The sequence below is a fragment of the Bos taurus genome, chromosome X (genome assembly GCF_002263795.3).
Source record: "Bos taurus isolate L1 Dominette 01449 registration number 42190680 breed Hereford chromosome X, ARS-UCD2.0, whole genome shotgun sequence".
Taxonomy (NCBI): Eukaryota; Metazoa; Chordata; class Mammalia; order Artiodactyla; family Bovidae; genus Bos; species Bos taurus.
Window position 1 is genome coordinate 126,298,292 of NC_037357.1, and position 20,663 is coordinate 126,318,954.

Below are 20,663 nucleotides of genomic sequence, written 5' to 3' on the forward strand. Positions count from 1 at the left end.
GAAACCAGGTGAGAAATGAAAACGGCTTAGATCAAGGTAGTAGCCACAGAGAGGAGGAGGTGGATTCTGGACATACTTTACATCTAGAACTAATAGGACATGTTGATAAAGCTGATGTAGGAAAGAAGGTAGAGGATTTGGAATTGAGCAAGACGGTGGTTGGTAGTATGGGATTAATTGAGAACAAGAAGATTGGATGATAAATGGACATTTCAAGGAGACAGTTGGGAATGAAGCATCTGAGATGTGTATATTAGGAGAAAAGTAAAATAAGCAGTTGTAAATGTATGTCTAGAGCTTAGAAGAAAGAGAAGAGGGGCTTTAGACATAAATTTGTGAGGTTGGATGGCCTGCAAAACCATAGGATTAAGTACCATCACCCAGCAAAATAATAAAGATGGTGGTTCCAAGTAAAGCTGGAACTGAACCTATGTACCAAACTCATTCCCTACTGGAACACTAAAACAATTTTTTAAATTAGGGGTGGGGTGGGGGTCATAGACACACAAGGATAGGGAAGACAACAGGGAAGAGGTGATAGCAATAAAACTGGTAAGCTGGAAGGCAAACTAATGAATGCTGAATGAATTAGCTAACCCAAGAAAAACAAGTGTGGGGATTCTCCCAGTTGCTGAATACGTTTCTTCCAATGATGCTTGAGGGAACTGGACAGAATAACCATAGGGTGGATTTGGGGATAAACTGGACCCACTGTGAGATGTACCTGAGCTTCAGCTCTACTGATCACATGATCTTCAGAAGGTCCTACTCTCACTGGCGAAACATAGGGACATTTTGGGTCTTCAGGAATGAATGTCAGTTTAGAGCCTGTGTTCAGTAATCCTCCCCAAATCTGATGAGTCCCTTTTCCCAAGTGCACAGTCACACTGGTAAATGGGCACAAGGCTCTTTGGGAAAGTCTGAGAGAAAGACTAACTATAAACTTTTGGCTGCAGAGTGGGGTCCTTCTTGCAGGTAACTAAGATGCCCCTTTATTCAAGGCTTCTGTAAACTCAGTCTGGGAACTGACTGAGAGGCCATGACTAGAGTGCCATTTGATGATTCTTCAGATTTCTGTTAGCTAGACCTTGAACTTTTTCACTTCTTCAGATCAAGTAAATAAAAGTGCACTGCAAGCTAAGGATGGAGATAAAACAAGAACCAGTCTGATTTTACATAGAAGAATCCCTAAAAGACTCAAACTGGCAGTCTCAGATATCTATGAAAGTGAAAGTGAAGGACAGAGGACTGTCTTAAAGAAGTGTTCCTTGAAAGTCTGATTCAGAAGTAATCAGATTCCCAAATTCTTCTTGCCACTAGGGTAGAACACTGAAGATTTATTCCTTTGAAAGGCAAACAGATGACCTCTGGAATACCAACACACAGATACAGTTAACGACAAAAAACTAGACTGGAAATAGGGGGGTTAGATCAATACCCTGAATGCTGAGAACCAGAGTCCTCTGCTCCACTAGACCACATCTTCCTTACATGCAAGAGACCAGAAGAGTCTCTTCCTTGAGGACTCCAGTCAGACCAAGAAGAAAAAGCCAATGACACTGTCTTTGGGAGTTCCCCAACTCTACAGCTCAGTCAAATTGGGGGAGAATGAAGCTCAAAGATGACAAGTCCCACAACAGGCTGCATTCTCATCCTCCTCCTAAATATAAGCAGAGAAGGACCATCAGCTATTGAAGGAAAGTATGTAATGAGAAGTATATACAACAAAATAAAAAAGTATTGAGGAAGAAGAAAAACTACAATTAAGAGAAGATATTACAACCATAAAACAAGAACAGGATGTCACCAATAAGAAACAAGCAGATAATGAAAAAAATGAATTCTTGGTTATTAAACATAGGAGATTTAGAGCTTAAAAATAAGTAAGTCTCCACATATAGACCAAAAAAAAAGAAACTAGAAGAGAAAAATTAGAAAACCAAACTAAGAAGTTCAGTGTCAGAAAAATATCAGGAAGGGAGAACAGGGAAAATGGGGGGTCAATAAAAATCAAGAAAACTCCCAAAACTGAAGAATATGGGTTTCCAAATTAAAAAGGCCTACGACGTATAGAGACCAGTGAATAATAGTGACCTATGCCAAAACAAGAGGTGGGGGTAGAGCGGAAGCAAAAGCAAAATGCAAAACAAAAACAAGGTCATATACAAAGATTCACAAAACAGAATGACGTCTGACATTTTTCAAAATTTTATTTATCATATGGTAAAACTGACTTTTTTCCTTTTAGTGTATAGTTCTACAAATGTCAACACATATAGATTTGTGTAACTGCCACCACAAAGAGAGTACATTACAGTTCCAGTAACCAAAAAGCTCCCTGGTACTACTCACTGACATATAAACCTTTACCACATGCATAGTAACCCTTGACAACCAGTGGTCTGTTTTCCAGAACTATACTTTTGCCTTTTCAAGAATGTAAAATAAAAGGAATCGTGTAGTACCTAACCTTTTGATACTGGCTTGTCTCATTCAACATAATGCCTTTGAGTTTCATTCAAATTACTGTGTCTATCACTCCTTCTGCTCACTGAATACTATTTCATTGTACTCAGTTTATCCATTCATCCTTTGAAGGATATTGGTGTTGTTTCCAAGTTTCAGCTATCATGTAAAATTGCTATTAACGTTTATGTACTGCTGGGTCACAGGATTAAGTGTATATATAACTTCATAAGAAACTGACAAATGATTTTTCAGAGTGGGGTACCATTTGGCATTCTCACCACCAATTCATGATGGTTCCAGGTGACAGCACTTGATGCTGTCAGGACTTTCTGTTTTAGCAATTCTATCACTGTGTGTGGTGGTCTGTGATCATGGTTTCAATTTGCATTTGCCTGAAGCAGGGCAAAGACTGATAGAGTTTTGCCAAGAAAATGCACTGGTCATAACAAACACCCTCTTCCAACAACACAAGAGAAGACTCTATACATGGACATCACCAGATGGTCAACACCAAAATCAGATTGATTATATTCTTTGCAGCCAAAGATGGAGAAGCTCTATACAGTCAGCAAAAACAAGACCAGGAGCTGACTGTGGCTCAGACCATGAACTCCTTATTGCCAAATTCAGACTTATGTTGAAGAAAGTAGGGAAAACCACTAGACCATTCAGGTATGACCTAAATCAAATCCCTTATGATTATACAGTGGAAGTGAGAAATAGATTTAAGGGCCTAGATCTGATAGATAGAGTGCCTGATGAACTATGGAATGAGGTTCATGACATTGTACAGGAGACAGGGATCAAGACCATCCCCATAGAAAAGAAATGCAAAAAAGCAAAATGGCTGTCTGGGGAGGCCTTACAAATAGCTGTGAAAAGAAGAGAAGCGAAAAGCAAAGGAGAAAAGGAAAGATATAAACATCTGAATGCAGAGTTCCAAAGAATAGCAAGAAGAGATAAGAAAGCCTTCCTCAGCGATCAATGCAAATAAATAGAGGAAAACAACAGAATGGGAAAGACTAGGGATCTCTTCAAGAAAATCAGAGACACCAAAGGAACATTTCATGCAAAGATGAGCTCGATGAAGGACAGAAATGGTATGGACCTAACAGAAGCAGAAGATATTAAGAAGAGATGGCAAGAATACACAGAAGAACTGTATAAAAAAGATCTTCACAACCCAGATAATCACGATGGTGTGATCACTGACCTAGAGCCAGACATCCTGGAATGTGAAGTCAAGTGGGCCTTAGAAAGCATCACTATGAACAAAGCTAGTGGAGGTGATGGAATTCCAGTTGAGCTATTCCAAATCCTGAAAGATGATGCTGTGAAAGTGCTACACTCAACATGCCAGCAAATTTGGAAAACTCAGCAGTGGCCACAGGACTGGAAAAGGTCAGTTTTCATTCCAATCCCAAAGAAAGGCAATGCCAAAGAATGCTCAAACTACTACACAATTGCACTCATCTCACACGCTAGTAAAGTAATGCTCAAAATTCTCCAAGCCAGGCTTCAGTAATATGTGAACCATGAACTTCCTGATGTTCAAGCTGGTTTTACAAAAGGCAGAGGAACCAGAGATCAAATTGCCAACATCCACTGGCACAAGCAAGAGAGTTCCAGAAAAACATCTATTTCTGCTTTATTGACTATGCCAAAGCCTTTGACTGTGTGGATCACAAGAAACTGTGGAAAATTCTTCAAGAGATGGGAATACCAGACCACCTGATCTGCCTCTTGAGAAATTTGTATGCAGGTCAGGAAGCAACAGTTAGAAGTGGACATGGAACAACAGACTGGTTCCAAATAGGAAAAGGAGTACGTCAAGGCTGTATATTGTAACCCTGCTTATTTAACTTCTATGCAGAGTACATCATGAGAAATGCTGGGCTGGAAGAAACACAAGCTGGAATCAAGATTGCCGAGAGAAATATCAATAACCTCAGATATGCAGATGACACCACCCTTATGGCAGAAAGTGAAGAGGAACTAAAAAGCCTCTTGATGAAAAGTGAAAGAGGAGAGTGAAAAAGTTGGCTTAAAGCTCAACATTCAGAAAACGAAGATCATGGCATCTGGTCCCACCAATTCATGGGAAATAGGTGGGGAAACAGTGGAAACAGTGTCAGACTTTATTTTTCTGGGCTCCAAAATCACTACAGATGGTGACTGCAGCCATGAAATTAAAAGATGCTTACTCCTTGGAAGGAAAGTTATGACCAACCTAGATAGCATATTCAAAAGCAGAGACATTACTTTGCCAACAAAGGTCCGGCTAGTCAGGGCTATGGTTTTTCCAGTGGTCATGTATGGATGTGAGAGTTGGACTGTGAAGAAGGCTGAGCACCGAAGAATTGATGCTTTTGAACTGTGGTGTTGGAGAAGACTCTTGAGAGTCCCTTGGACTGCAAGGAGATCCAACCAGTCCATTCTGAAGGAGATCAGCCCTGGGATTTCTTTGGAAGGAATGATGCTGAAGCTGAAACTCCAGTACTTTGGCCACCTCATGCAAAGAGTTGACTCATTGGAAAAGACTCTGATGCTGGGAGGGATTGGGGGCAGGAGGACAAGGGGATGACAGAGGATGAGATGGCTGGATGGCATCACTGACTCGATGGACGTGAGTCTGAGTGAACTCCGGGAGTTGGTGATGGATAGGGAGGCCTGGCGTGCTGCGATTCATGGGGTGGCAAAGAGTCGGACACGACTGAGTGACTGGTCTAATCTGATCTGATCTGAATGACTAACAATGCTGAATATCTTTGCACATGTTTATTTGCCATCCTTATATCCTCTTTGGTGAAGTATCTGTTCAAATCCTTTGCCCATTTTTAAACTGGGTTGGTTGAGCTTTGAGAATTCTTATTACTGAGTTTTGATAGTTCTTTATATAATTTGGACACAAGTCCTTTGTCAAAAAACATGAGTTGCAAATATTTTCTTCCTGTCTATAGCTTGTCTCTTAATTCTCTTGACAGTATTTTTGACAGTAAAAGTTTTAAATCTTGATAAAGTCCAATTTATTGACTTTTTCTGGGTTTGTGCTTCTGGCATCAATTCTAACCTTGGGTCACAAAAACTTTTTCCTATGTTTTTTTCTACAGGTTTTATACCTTTATGTTTTACATTTGTTTCTATGACCCATTTCAAGGTAATCTTTGTATCAGAAGTGAGATTTGTGGTCAAGGTTCATGTTTTTACAGATGGATGACCAATTGTTACAAAACAATATGTTGAAAAGACTATCCTTTCCTCAATAAACTGATTTTGTATATTTGTCAAAGATCAAATGCTTATATTCACATGGTCTACTTGAGGACTTCTGATTCTGCTCCACTGATTCATCATTAATCCCATACTGTCTTGATTACTGAAGCTTGATACTGAAAGTCATTCCTCCATCTTTGTTCTTCTTTTTCAAATTTGTTTTAGCTATTCCAGTTCCTTGGCCTTTACATATAAATTATAGGATTCGCTGGTCTATGTCTACAAAACATCGTACTGGGGTTTTGATTGGCTGCAAGGATTCTATAGATCACCCTAGAGGAAAATAGTATTACTACTATGCTGAGTCTTCTAATCCACAAGCTACGTATGTTTTTCCCTTTATTTAGGTCTTCATAGATTTCTTTTAACACCATTTTGCACATTTCAGTATAGAGATGAATTTATACTTAAGTAGTTCATTTAGGAGAGGGAACAAACTATTGTGGATACTACTGTTTTTCAAATTTCTGTGACAAGTTGTTTATTACTTGTATATAGAAATATGATTGCTTTCTGTGTGACCTTATATTCTGTGACCTTCATAAACTCAGTTAGGAAATGACATTTTAAGAAACAATTTGAAAATACTTACACACTCAGAACCACTGAGAGGTTTTCTAAAATCTCAACAATTAGAGAGAGAATAGTGAAAAATTTATACTACTTGATTTCAAGAGTTACAGAAATCAAGACCATGTAGTACCAGTATAAAGATCAACAAACAGGTTAACAGAATGGAGTAAGAACCCATAAATAAATCACACTTACATGGTTATTAGATTTTTGAGAACAGCATCAGAGTAATCCAGGAAGGAAAAGAAACTTTTCTACAAATGATACTAAATTAATGAAATACTGATATGGGAAAAAATGAACCTTGACCCTAATCTTATAGCATCCATAAAACTTAATTCAAAATGGATCATAGATACTGGCACAGTTACTATGGAAAACACTATGGAAGTTCATTTAAAAACTTAAAACTACCAGGAGTGATGTCAGTAGCATGGCTGAATAAGACATCCCTTGTTCATGTTCCCCTGTCAATGACAATTTGGCATCCATTCACAAAGTGCCTTTGTGGGAGTTATGGGATCCAGCACCATATATGAAAGGACCCAGGAGGTGTCTCATCTAGCCATGCATCTGGTAATAGGCACACAGATCTCAGTTCTGGCTCTGGACCCAACAGGGTCCAAGAAACAGCTCTAGGCCCTCTCAGCCACAGTCCAGGAAGCTCTGGGAAACACTGTTTTAGACAATCACCCAGAGGTGAAAGAACTTTTGTGGAAGTCCAAGTTTCAAGCAGAATGCTAGAGAAAAATAACATAAGTCTGGATGCACTGGGAGGGTAAGAAGAACTGTTTGACTACTCACATCACCTTACCCCAAGGCAGCACAGTTTATGACTAGAAAAGATCCTGGCCCACTATTTCTCCCAGGAAAGTGCATACCTGAGCAACCAGGTTCCCCAGTACTAAATTGTGAACTGCGTGACTGGAGGTGGGGAGGGGGAAGAGGCTGGGAGAGTGGCAGATAGGACTCTCAAAAGGGATTAAAGGAACATGGATCCTACTAAATGTCCCATGGGGCACCATCAAGAAGCCCACCCATAAGCCTGACTATAAGTTGGGCATCCTCCAGCTACCCATGAGGCATTTCAGCACTCCATGGGCCTTACACACACCATCAACCTGCGGCCAGTTCCTTGGTCACATTCCTGATGGTGAGTGAACACATACAGAAAGACTTGCTGGCCCAAATCTGTTGGCCATGAGAGACCACAAATTTGAGCTGCAGTGCCATCTTTGGGAAAATAAAAGGGAGGCTGTCAGCACTTGGCCTTGTGTTTTGCAGGATGAGAACAAGGCATACAAGATTAAGAATTGTGTCATAAGAAGGAACAATAAGTGCTGAGCAAGTGCATCCATAGAAGATCTGAGAAACTGTCAGAATCTCTAACAGGGCTGATTGAAAGTAGTTTGGGAGGAGGTAACTGCTACTTCAAATGTGAAGATAACAACACAAAACTTCAAGGAAACATGATGCCACCAAAGAATTACAATAATCTTCCAGTAACCCATTCCAAAGACATGGAGATATAGGATTTACTCAATAAAGAATTTAAACGGCTATTTTAAGGAAACTCAATGTGCTATAAGAAAACACAGAAAGACAAGTCAATTAAATCAGGAAAACTATACTACATGAATAAAACAAGAAGTTTAACAAAGTGATAGAAATCATAAAATAGAGCCACAAGAAATTCTGGAGCTGAATAATAAAATGAATGAATTAAAAATATAATAGAGAACATCAACATCAGAACGGATCAAGCAGAATAAAGAATCTAAGATAGACAGTTTCAAGGGTTTTGAAACTATCCAGCCAGAGGAGAACAAAGAAAACAGAAATTTAAAAGAATGAAGAAAGGTACATGATCTATGCGATGTCATCAAAAGAAATAATTTGTGAATTATTAGAGTTCCTGAAGTTAAGAGACACAGAGCTCATTTGAAGAAATAATGGCTGAGAACTGTCTGAATATGGAGAGAGATATGGATATCCAAGTTCATGAAGCTCAAAGGTCATCAAACAAACTCCACTGAAGATTTCCTCTTTAAGATTCATTATAATAAACTTGTCAAAACTCAAAGAGAAAAATCTTAAAAGAAGCAAGAGAAAAGAAGCTTATAACTTAAAAGGGACTTCTCATAAGGCTATCAGTGGATTTCTTAGCACCCTTTGAGAGAGTGAGATGATAATACAAAGTGCTCATAGGAAAAAAAAAAATTGCCAAACAAGAATACTCTATTCAACAAAGTTATCCTTCAGAAATGAAGGAGGGATAAAAGATTTCCCCACACAAACAAAAGCGAAGGGAGTTGATCACCACCAGATCTGCCTCACAAGAAATGTAGAAAGAAGTTCTTCAAGCTGAAATGAAAGGATTCTAATTGGTAATATGAAAACATACAATATACTGGGGTAAACGTAAGTATATAGTCAAATTCAGAATACTCTAATACTGTAACATGGCAGTGTGTTAACCACTTAAATTTAGTATAAATGCTAAAGGAAAAGAGTATTAAAAATAAGCATAGCTAAAATAACTTGTTGATGAATATAAAATATGAAAAGTAAATTATGAATTCAAAAACAAAGTGAAAGTCACTCAGTAGTGTCTGACTCTTTGTGGACTGTATAGTCCATGGAATTCTCCAGGCCAGCATACTGGAGTGGGTAGCCTTTCCCTTCTCCAGGGGATCTTCCCAACCCAGGGACCGAACCCAGGTCTCTCGGATTCTTTACCAGCTGAGCCACAAGGGAAGCCCTTTTTTTGTTTTTGCTTTTTTTGCTTTTGTTAAAAAACAAAAGGGGGAGTAAAAGGGTAGAGTTGTTGCTGCTGCTGCTGCTGCTGCATCGCTTCAGTTGGGTCCGACTCTGTGTGACCCCATAGACGGCAGCCCACCAGTCTCCCCCATCCCTGGGATTCTCCAGGCAAGAAGACTGGAGTGGGTTGCCATTGCCTTCTCCAAGAGTTGTTATATGCAATCAAAGTTATCAGCATATAATAGACTGTTTTACCTACAAGATGTTTTATGTAAGCTTCATGATAACAACAAAGCAAACACAAAAACCTACAATAGATTCACAAAAGATAAAGAGAAGACAATCAAAGCATACTATTGCAGAAAATCAATTCACAAAGGCAGGCAGTAGGAGAGGGAGAAATGAACAAGAAAACTATAAAACAGTCAGAAAACAGTTAACAGGGTATTCGTAAATCCTTACCTATTAATATTTACTTCAAATGTAAATGAATTAAGTTCTCCAATCCAAAGACATAGAGCAGATCAATGGATTAAAAAAAAAGAAGGGACCAAACTACATGCTGCCTATAAGAGACTCACTTTGGTTTATGGTCACACATAGGGAAAAATGAAGGATGAAAAAGATATTCCATGCAAGTAGATATCAAAAGACAAGAGGGGTAGTTATTCTTTTACCAGATAAAACAGGCTATAGTCCAAAAACCATATCAAGAGACAAGGAATGTCATCATATAATGTTAAAGGGATTAACTCATAAAGAAAATATAAGTCATAAATATATATGCAGGCAACATCAGAGCACTAAATATATCAAGTAAATATTAAAAAATCCAAAAGACAAAATAGACAACAGCACAGTAATAATGAGGGACATTGATAGCTCACTTACAACAGTGGGTATATCATCCAGACAAAAATGTAACACGGAAATGTTGGTCTTGAACTATACCAAATGAACCTAACAGACATACAGAACATTTCATCCACTAGAATCAGAATACATATTCTCAAGCACACATGAAATACTCTTGAGGACATATCATATGATAGGTTACAAGATAAGTCTTAGCAGATTTAAGAACATCAAAGTCATACCAAGTACATTTTCCAACTACAAGGTTATTACACTAGGAATCAGTAACCAGAGGAAAACTAGAAAATTCAGAAATACATAGAGATTAAACAAAACACTTCTAAACAACCAATGAGTCAAAGAAGACATCAAAAGGGAAATCAAAAAACTATCCTGAAACAAATAAAAATGGAAATACAGCATTCTAAAACAAATGGCCAACAGGTACACAAAACATGTTCAGCATCACTAATCATCAGGGAAATGCAAATCAATACCAAAGTGAGATATCACCTCACACCTGTTAAAATGGCTATTATCAAAAAGATAAGGGATAAGTGTTGGCAAGGATGTGGAGAATGGGGAACACTTGTGCAATGTCGGTCAGAATGCAGACTGATCCAGCAACTACACAAAATGGTATGGAGGTTTCTCAAAATTAAAAAAAGAACCATCATAAGATCTAGTAATCCCACTTTTGGGTATATCCAAAGGAAAAGAATCAGGATCTCAAAGGGATATGTGCATTCCCATATTCACTGTATTATGTACAATAGCTGAGATACGGAAACAAGTTTCGCTCTACAGACAAATGGATAAAGAAGATATGGTACATACATGCAATAGAATATCATTCAGCCAAAAGAAAGAAGGAAATTCTGCCATTTGTGACACTGATGGACCTTGTGGGCCCTACGCTAAGTGAAATAAGTCAGACGGAGAAAGGCAAATACCATATGATATCACTTTTATGTGTAATCTAAAAAGGCCAACTTCACAGAGACAGAGTAGAATGGTGGTTGCCATGGGCTGGGAGGTGGGTGCAGGAAATGGGGAGATGCTGAGCAAGGGTACAAACTTGCAGTCATAAGATACATAAGTTCTGTGGATGTAGTGTATAGCATGGTGACTATAACTAACAATACTGTATTCTATACTTAAAAACTGCTAAGAAGTAAATCTTAAATGTTCTCACCACATAAAAGAAACTATAATTATGTGAGTGATGAAAAAGAATGAAATTCTGCCATCTGCAACAACATGGATGAACTTGGGACATTATGCTAAGTGAAATAAGTCAGACAGAGAAAGACAAATACTGTATATGTGTGCGTGCTAAAGTTGCTTCAGTTGCGTCTGACTCTTTGCAACCCCATGGACTGTAGCCCACCAGGCTCCTCTGTCCATGGGATCCTCTAGGCATGAATACTGGAGTGGGTTGCCATGCCCTCCTCCAGGGGTCCTTCCAAACCCAGGGATCAAACCCAGGTCTCTTACATCTCCTGCATTGGCAGACAGGTTCTTTACCACTAGCACCACCTGGGAAGCCCATGAGATCAGTTATATATGGAATTGAAAAAAAATTCAACAAACTAGTGAATGTAATAAAAAGGAGGGATTTTCCTGGTAGTCCAGTGGCTAAGAGTCCATGATGCCAATGCAGGGGGCCTGGGTTCGATCCCTGATCAGGGAACTAGATCTCCCATACTGCAACTAAAGATCCTGCATGCCACAACTAAGAGTTTCCATGCCGAAACTAAGAATTCATATGCCACAACTAAAAATCCTAAGAGTTTGCATGCTGAAACAGAGTTCACATGCTGCAACTAAAGATCCCATGTGCCACAACTAAGAACCAGTGAAGCCAAATAAATAAAGAATAAACTAATGGTTACCAGTGGGAAGAGGAAAAGGTAAAGGGCTATAAGGATATATTATACAACACAGAAAGTCATAGCTAATATTTTATAATGACTATAAATGAAGCATAACCATTAAAAATTTAAGTCCCTATATTGTACACCTATAACTTATATAATATTGTACAGCAACTATACTTCAATAATAATGAGGGCAAGAGGAAATTTTTACAAGGGATGGGCAATTTATGGCATAAATTGTGACAGATTCATGGATATATAATTACCTCCAAACTCATCATGTCACATACATTAAATACATACAGCTTTATAATAAATAAATAATAGTTTAGTATGTAATAAATAATAAAGTGGTTTAAAAACACAAATGTATCACAGATCTAAATGTAAAAGTTATGACAGTAAAGCATTTAGAAGAACACATAGGAGAATATGCTCATAATTTAGATTTAGGCAAAGTTTCCTTATATAATAGGAAGAAAGTTAATAACCATAAGAGAAAAAATTATAAATCAGACTTTATCAAAATTAAAAACTTCTATTCATGAAAAGATAGTTAAGAAAATTAATAGGCAAAATAAAGACTGGAAGAAAACATTCATAAAATATATATCTCAAAAAAGGACTGGCAACAGAAATATAAAAATATAAAAAAATATATATATAAAAAAATATAAAAAGCAAAATAAAGACTGGAAGAAAACATTCATAAAATATATATCTCAAAAAAGGACTGGCAACAGAAAATATAAAAAAGAAAAGATAGTTAAGAAAATTAATAGGCAAAATAAAGACTGGAAGAAAACATTCATAAAATATATATCTCAAAAAAGGACTGGCAACAGAAAATATAAAAAAAATATAAAAAATATAAAAAAAAAATATAAAAAAAAATATATAAAAAAACAGAAAAAAAAATATAAAAAATATAAAAATATAAAAAAATATAAAAAATATAAAAATATAAAAAATATAAAAATATTCATAAAATATATCTCTCAAAAAAGGACTGGCAACAGAAAATATAAAAAAAAATATAAATACCTACAACTCTACAAAAAAGACTGAAAATGATTTTTAAATGGCCAAGCATTTGGAAAAAACACTTCACAAAATAAAATATATGAAAAGTAAATAATCACATAGAAAAGCGCTAAGGAGATGTAAAATAAAAACTATATCACCACAAGACTAAATAAAAATTAAAACAGTAATACCAAGTGTTGGTGAAGATGAGGAACAATCAGAACTCTCACATAGTAGTGGTGGGAATACTAAATGCTACAACCACTTTGGGAAAAGCTCTAGTAGTTTCTATTCAAACCAATCACACACAATCACCATATTACCTACTAATCCTAAATCCTAGAAATTTACCCAAGAGAAATGAGAAAATATTCCCACATAGTTATTTAAAAATGCAGTTTTATTCAAAATAGCAAAAACTAGAATTTCCAGGTGTCCAATAATAGAATTAATAACCAAACTATAGTATATTCACTCAGTAGAATACCACTCAGCAATAAAATAGAACAGATTACTAAGACATATAATGATGAAAATGAATCTCAAAAACAATGCTACGTGAAAGAAGCTTTCCACAAAAGTACATGTCAGAGGACACTGTTTACATAAAGTCATAGAATAGGCAACAATATGGCATAAGAAGTTTAGAAGAGGGGTTAAGCGTGGCAGAAATTAACTGGGAAGGAGTATGAGGGAGCTTTCCAGGGAGATGGTAATATCCTCTATCTTGATATGGGGTTAGAAACCATTAGTATACACACTAACAAAGAGTCAGCAAGTGTACACTTAAGTTGTGTGCACTCATTGTATGTAAAATGTACAACATAAGGAAAGTTTGTAAAAATATTTAACTCTAGTTAATGATATACACGTTAAAATATTCAGGGGACACACACAGATGTCTTGAAAACATGTTAAAAATAAGACAGACTGAAGGGTAGATAAGAGGGATAAAAAAGGACAGATATGTGATAAAAACAAGTGTAGCAAGATGTGAATGGGAGAACCAACATTGTGTAACTTTCTTGCATGCTTGAAAATGTTCATAATAAAATATTAGGGGAGTTCCCTGTTGGCTTACAGTTAGGATTCCAGCCTTTCATTGCCATGACCTGGGTTCAATCCCTGGCTGTAGAACTGAGATCCCACAAGCTGTGTGGTACAGCCAAAAAAAAAAAAAAAGGGCGAAGGCAGGGAGTAATGAAAGAGAAAATAAAAATGAAGAGACAGTACAGACTGATAAAAAAAGAGTCATCAGTGAAGGAGAAGGACACGGAAAGTATGACATCCTGAAAACCAGTTAGAAAAGACATTTCAGAGGAAGGAATTGCCAACGGTCTATGGCACAGGTTCTGAAAATCCAAATAGTATTAAAACAGGCCCACTGAACATGGCTGTAAGAGGGGTGTGAGTAAATGAGAGTAAAAGCCACAGCAAAGTCAAGGGAGAGAACACTGCTAGTGAGGAAGCAGAGACAGTAAATAACAACTCTTAGGAAGCTTGGCTATGAAGGAGACTAGAGACCGGGCAGCAGCTGGAGGAGGATGTGGGCGCCAATGCACTGGACAACACTAGAGCGCGTTTCTGCGTGGGCGGCAGTGATCCAGCAGAAAATCAAGGGATGTCAGGGCTGCTCTGAAAAGGTGTGCTTAACTCAACTCCCAGTACCTGTAAATGTGAACTTATATAGAATAAGGTATTTGCAGATATAATCTAGTTAAAACATGAGACTGTGCTAGATTAAGGTGGGCCCCAACCCAATGACCAGTATATCCCTATAAGAAAAGGGAAGGATAAAAAGAGGACTTGGACACAGATACACGGAGGCCAGAAAAAACTTTATGACAGACAGTGGAGGCAGAAATTGAAGTGATACATCTACCAGCCAAGGAATGCCAAGGACTGCCAGCCACCACCAGAAACTGGGAAGAAGACAGGAAGAATTCTCCCCTAGAGCCTTCAGAGAGAGTATAGCTCTGCAGACACTGTGATTCAGAAGTCTAGCTGCCATAGCTGGCAGAGAGTAAGTTGCCATTCTTTTAGGCCACTAAGTTTGTAGCACTTTGTTAGGGCAGCCCTGGGAAACTAATAATACAGGGGAGAATAATGGTGAATAGAAACAGGCAATAAGAACAGAGGAGATGTCCTTGAGGTGATGTGGAACCATTTCCAAGATACCAGAGGAGGGGATAGCCTTTGAGAGGATCAGGGCCACCCTCTTCCACTGAAATGAGTATAGCATCATTCATAGAGGACCTCAACAAATTAGGGGTTTACCCAGAAGCTTTGGACAATAAAGAATGCTTCAGAGAGTTTTGTAATAGCTTCTCTGTCTTTTTAACTAGCACACAATATGTAGCTTGCATATTAAAGCTTCAAGTCTTCCTCTAACAAGAATCAACCCATGAAACAAATACAGCAACTCTCTGCCTTCCAAAAGGAGTCTGAGAACAAAGAGTTAAGTCTTACCAACACGAATAGAACCAGATGCTCAGCCAATGTTTGTCAAAACAAAACACAACAACCAGACACAAAGCCTGGTTATCCAAATTCAGGAAGCTCTTTACCTTGAGCTGCTGCTGGAGCTCACTGTTCAGACGGGCCAGCACGGCATTTGCCTCTTTATTTTTGCGGATAGCAGTTTGAATAGCCTTCTTCTGTTTGGAAGACTGCCTACAAAAAAGTACAGACAGTTCAGTGACACAGAACTTAGAGGTCCAGATCCCTGTGGGTCAGAACTCTCTGATTCACGAGAAGTGCTAAACTAGTAAGGGGCTAACATCACAGAGCTCCCAAAATAAAATCATATATTCACAGGCAGGCAGGCACATACCAAAGGAAATAAGTTTCTTGGGATGAATTATTTACACATGAAGCAGTTTCCATTTTACAACTTGAAGAAAAGCTGTGAATTGGGCCTTTTCAAACACGTTTTGTTCCATTTATCCAAAGGTATTTAATAAGCATTTCTTCCTGACAAATGACATTAACTGGAATACCCTTTTTGTGCATCATTAATGGCATTTCAAAGACCTGCAGGTGGCCCTGTGGGCAAGTCTGAAGGCAAAGAATAGAAAAACATTCTCTTCAGTAAAAATCCTACATTAACTCAGTCAACCTACATACCTCTCTTTTATTTCTTTATTATTAGGCATGAATTCCTAAGTGTGTTTGTGTGTGAGTATGTGTGTGCAAGTGCATACACCAACATGCATCTGTGGCACTTGAGAAAAACACAAAATTGTTTTAATACCAGTCTTTCCAAAGTAAGTCAACAGTAAATTCACAGAACAGGTGTAACTAAGGTGACCACACACATCCCACCTGGCCCATTACAGTCTTTGCTTATACTGCCTGACTGGCCCTAATTTTTCTTAGCAACTACTTTCCCCCTCAAAACCGTCAATGTGGTTGTAGAACCTACAGCCTTATATCCCACAGCAAGAAATACTGAATCCTCAGAGCAAAAGGACCATCTAAGTTCCCCCAGAGAAACAAACATGTTTGTGATCCCTGGGAGCCAGAGCGACTAAACTAGAAAGCATTGTGACCACTGGAGAGATCTGGTGGCGGTACACTGAGAATGTATACTATACTAGCCACTCTATTCACCTGTATAAGGCATACTCCCTCTCCAACAAGTTTAAACATTAATTTTTTACCCATAAATAGGCAGGGAAGAAGCTCCAAAATATATTTTTTTACAAGATACAGATTGGATTTCTGGTTTCAGGACAAGACAGAGTAGATACATTTCTCTCTATTCCTCCCACTAAATACAGTAAAACACTGGACATAATATAAAGAATAATATAAGATGACTCTGCAAAGTAGAGTGAAGAAGGCAAACCAGCTAGGGAATTTGGTACCCAAGGAAAGAATAGCCACGAACTACCTGGGTTTTCTTTTTCACTTCATATGGATCTCATAAATGCCAATGAGAGCAGACAATAAAAAGCCTCCCCAAAATTCTGCTCTCTCTAGCCAAAGGACTGGGAAAGGGGCAGCCCAGCAAGACAGAAATTAGATACAATATTCCTCCTGAATACAGATGTAAAATCTTTAATAAAATATTAGCAAATAGAATTCAGCAATATAAAAAAGAATTATAAATCATGACCAAGAGGAGTTATTCCAGGGATGCAAGACTGATTCAATATTCAAAAACAATCAATATAATTCATTACTTTAACAGGTGAAAAAGAGAATCACATGATCAGATAAACTAATGTAGATTTTTATAATTTTATTCATAAAGACTCATTGAAATTCTTAGATATACCACAACATATATACAACTTACATGCTGAAAATATACAACACAAATGAAAGAAATAAATAGGATCTAAGTAAATGGAGAAATATATGTTCATGGATTGAAAAACTCAACACAGTAAAGATGTCAACTCTTCCCAGATTGACATAAAGGTTTAACATAATTCTCATGGAAATCCCGGAGAAGGCAATGGCACCCCACTCCAGTCCTCTTGCCTGGAGAATCCCAGGGACAGGGGAGCCTGGTGGGCTGCCGTCTATGGGGTCGCATAGAGTCAGACACGACTGAAGTGACTTAGCAGCAGCAGCATGGAAATCCCAGCAAGATCTTTTCAGCTCAAGACAAAAATATTCTAAAATTAAATGGAAAGTCAAAGGAATTGGAATAGCTAAACAGTTTTGAAAAATACGAAGTGGGAAAAACAGAAGACTTATTATATAGCTATAGTATCAAGTGGCAAAGTAATAAAGATAGCAATCAAGACTGTGTGGTATTGGCAGAGTGAAAGACACATAGATCACTGGAACAGGATAAAGAACCCAGAAAGAGATTCACACTAGTACAGATTATTTATTTTTGACAGACAAGCAAAAGCAAGTCCATAGAAAAAGAACAGCCTTTTCAATGAAAGTGCTGAAGCAATTCAATATCCATAGGCCAAAAAATGAATCTTGACCCAAATCTCAAACTTTATATAAAAATTAACACAAAATGGATCACCAACCTAAATGTAAAGTGTAAAATTATAAAATTTTTAGAAGAAAATGTAAGAGAAAATGATCAGGACCTAGAGCTTAGTGAAGAGATTTTAGAGGTGACAAGAAAAGCACAATCCATAAAAGGAAAAGAAATCAGTAAGTTGGGACTTCATCAAAAATTTTAAACTTTTGCTCTGCAAAAGACTCTTTTAAGAGAATGAAAAGATAACCCACAGACTGAGAGAAAACATTTGCAAACCACAGATGTAAAAACTGATCTGTATTTAGAATATACGAAGAACTCTCAAAACTCAATGTTAAAAAACAATTCAATTAGAAAATGGGCAAACGTGATGAAAAGACATGTAACCAAAGAGGACATGTGATGGCAAATACATGAAAAGATGCTCTAGCTATTAGGGAAATGCAAATTAACACCACCGTGGGATAGCGCTACACACCTATTAGAACAGCTAATTTTTAAATTTAAGTGACAGTATCAAAAGCTAGTGAGGATGTGCAGACACTGAATCTTGTACATTGGTGGTGGGAAGATAAAATGGTACAGTCATTTTGGGAAACAACTTGGCAGTTTCTTTAAAAACTAAATATACATTTAGCACGCAACCCAACAATCACACTCCTAGACATTTATTACAGAGAAATGAAAACATATGTATACATGAGAACCTGTACACAGATGCTCACAACAGCTTTATCTGTAATACTTGACAACTAGACACAAACAAAAGGTCTCTGAATAGGTGAACGGCTAAACAGACTGTGGTACATACATAGCGTAGAATACTTCTTAGCAGTATTGATTTACACAACTTAGATGTCAAGGGCATTATGCTGAGAGAAAACAAGCAAAGCTCAAAAGGTCACATGCTGTGTGATTCTATATGTACAACATTCTGAAAATGACAAAATTATAGAGACAGGAAACCGATCAGTGGTTACCACAGGTAAAGAGTAGAAAAGAGGATGAGGTAGGGGTGACTCCTGTATCTTGATTACAGTGGTGGTTACAAGACATACAAATGTGATAAAATGGCATAGAACTATACATATGTACTGTCCCAAATAAGGTAGGTAAAATGTAACCACTGAGAGAAGCTACATTAAAGATACACAAGATTTCTTTGTACTATTTTTTAATCTTCTATGAATCTATAATTATTATAAAATAAATTTTTTTATGAAAATACATCTTGATCAGAGCTGGATGCCTCTACTTAAATAACTACCACGCTAAGTGTGCCAGCTTATAACAGTTTTCCCTTCTCTGGGAATTGTCTCCATCCCCTTCCCCTCCTCTATAGGGATAGGCCCCAGGCAGACAGTCCTATTTGTTCCATGAAACAGTCAGTTCTGTTTTCACACTTGAACAGATGCTAGCCTGTGCTAAGCTTGCCAGATTCTCTCTCCCAGGGATGTGGGTTCCAGTTAAGAGTTTGGTTTAGCCTGGGCTCTGCACAGTGAGAACGTAATATCTGGAGCCGAAGGTGGTTGAGAAGATTTCACAGATAAAAATGTCAGAAAATAGAGACGAATCAGGAGGAAGGCCAATAGAAATATGGTCCTCTCCCCCAATCCATCCATGTCCCTGGGTTCAATGAGTCACCCCTGTATTCTTATAATAATGAACACGGTTTTGCTAGCTCAAGTTGTTCTTTATGTTTTGTCACCAAATGAGCCCTGCATAATGCAAAGACAGGATCCAGCTTCAGAAACCTCTCAAGAGTTCAGCAAAGGCGTCCAACTTGCCTCACCTCTTAAGACCTGCTTCTAGAGTCTGTCTAGGTTCTCCTAACCTTGTTACTCACTGTTCCAGGCTGGGCTCTAACTGGCCTGGTTTCCAAGGAGGAAAATAAGGGAGTAACAGTGAGGTGTTTCTTTTACCTGCTGCTGTTGTTCATCAGGCAATCTCTCAGTTTAGAACTGTACACTGTGAGGCTTGTACATTGAAGGTTATGTGGCAGACTGTCCTCCAATCATATTCTTGTGCCTTCCTGTTTTCAGCCGCATCTCCTCCTCAGTTTGAGCTAGGCACATGGCCATACAATTAGAAACTAGCCGCATTTCTGTGTCTTCTTTGCAAGTAGGTGAGGCCATATGGCTAAATCTAGGTGAAAGGTATCCAAGAGAAATGATGATGTCCTTAAAAGTAACTTATTTTCTCTCCATTTGTTCCTTTCCCCTTTCTGGGACCTGGAACATGAACATGTTAGAGGTGAGCCACCTCCAAACCCTATGGATAAAGGCAACCCTCGTAGGATCTGAAACAAGATGACAGAAGGGACCCGGGTTCTGGACAGGTATGCTTCTGGACCAGTCACCAACTCAGACTTCTACATAAGAAAGAAGTCAGTTTCTTTGTTATTTGAGTGACTGTTACCTCATTTTTTTTCAATCAGCTGAACCACTGTTTGAAGGAATATAAACTGGGATCTCTAGATAAGAAAAATCTTAGCCTTCACCCTGGACCCTGCTTTCTCCCATGGAATTCTGAGTACAGCTTCTAAGAAGTGAGTTTTTATTGCCTTTTCTCTTCTTGGAAATGGTAGGTTTCCATTAGAGATGCCAATCATCAATCCCACAGATATTCATTCCACTGCTGACAAACACGAAGAGAGAAGGGAAACAGAATCCCAACCACACCAAGAACTTCATGCAGGCAAGCAGACCCTACCACACAAGCTCCCTGGAATGCCCTGGGGTGCCACAGGACACCTCCTGGGGTTCCAGAGAAGAGCTTAGGCCACAGAAGCTGGCACAGGTTCGGTCACAGTATTGCCACACAACACCCTCTAGTTCTAAACTGTTCAAACAATTCTATTTTCCCAAAAT

At 38.0% G+C, this 20,663-nt stretch overlaps 1 protein-coding gene across 2 annotated transcripts in view; it reads right to left on the bottom strand.

Annotated features, from left to right (window-relative positions):
* Nucleotides 1-20,663, bottom strand: part of REPS2 (RALBP1 associated Eps domain containing 2) — a 244,962-nt gene that overhangs the window by 9,412 nt on the left and 214,887 nt on the right. For both annotated transcript variants that reach the window (XM_024988440.2, XM_024988439.2), the window contains exon 17: nt 15,404-15,509. In XM_024988440.2, the coding sequence (XP_024844208.1) occupies nt 15,404-15,509 (106 nt within the window). The remainder of the gene's footprint in view (nt 1-15,403; nt 15,510-20,663) is intronic.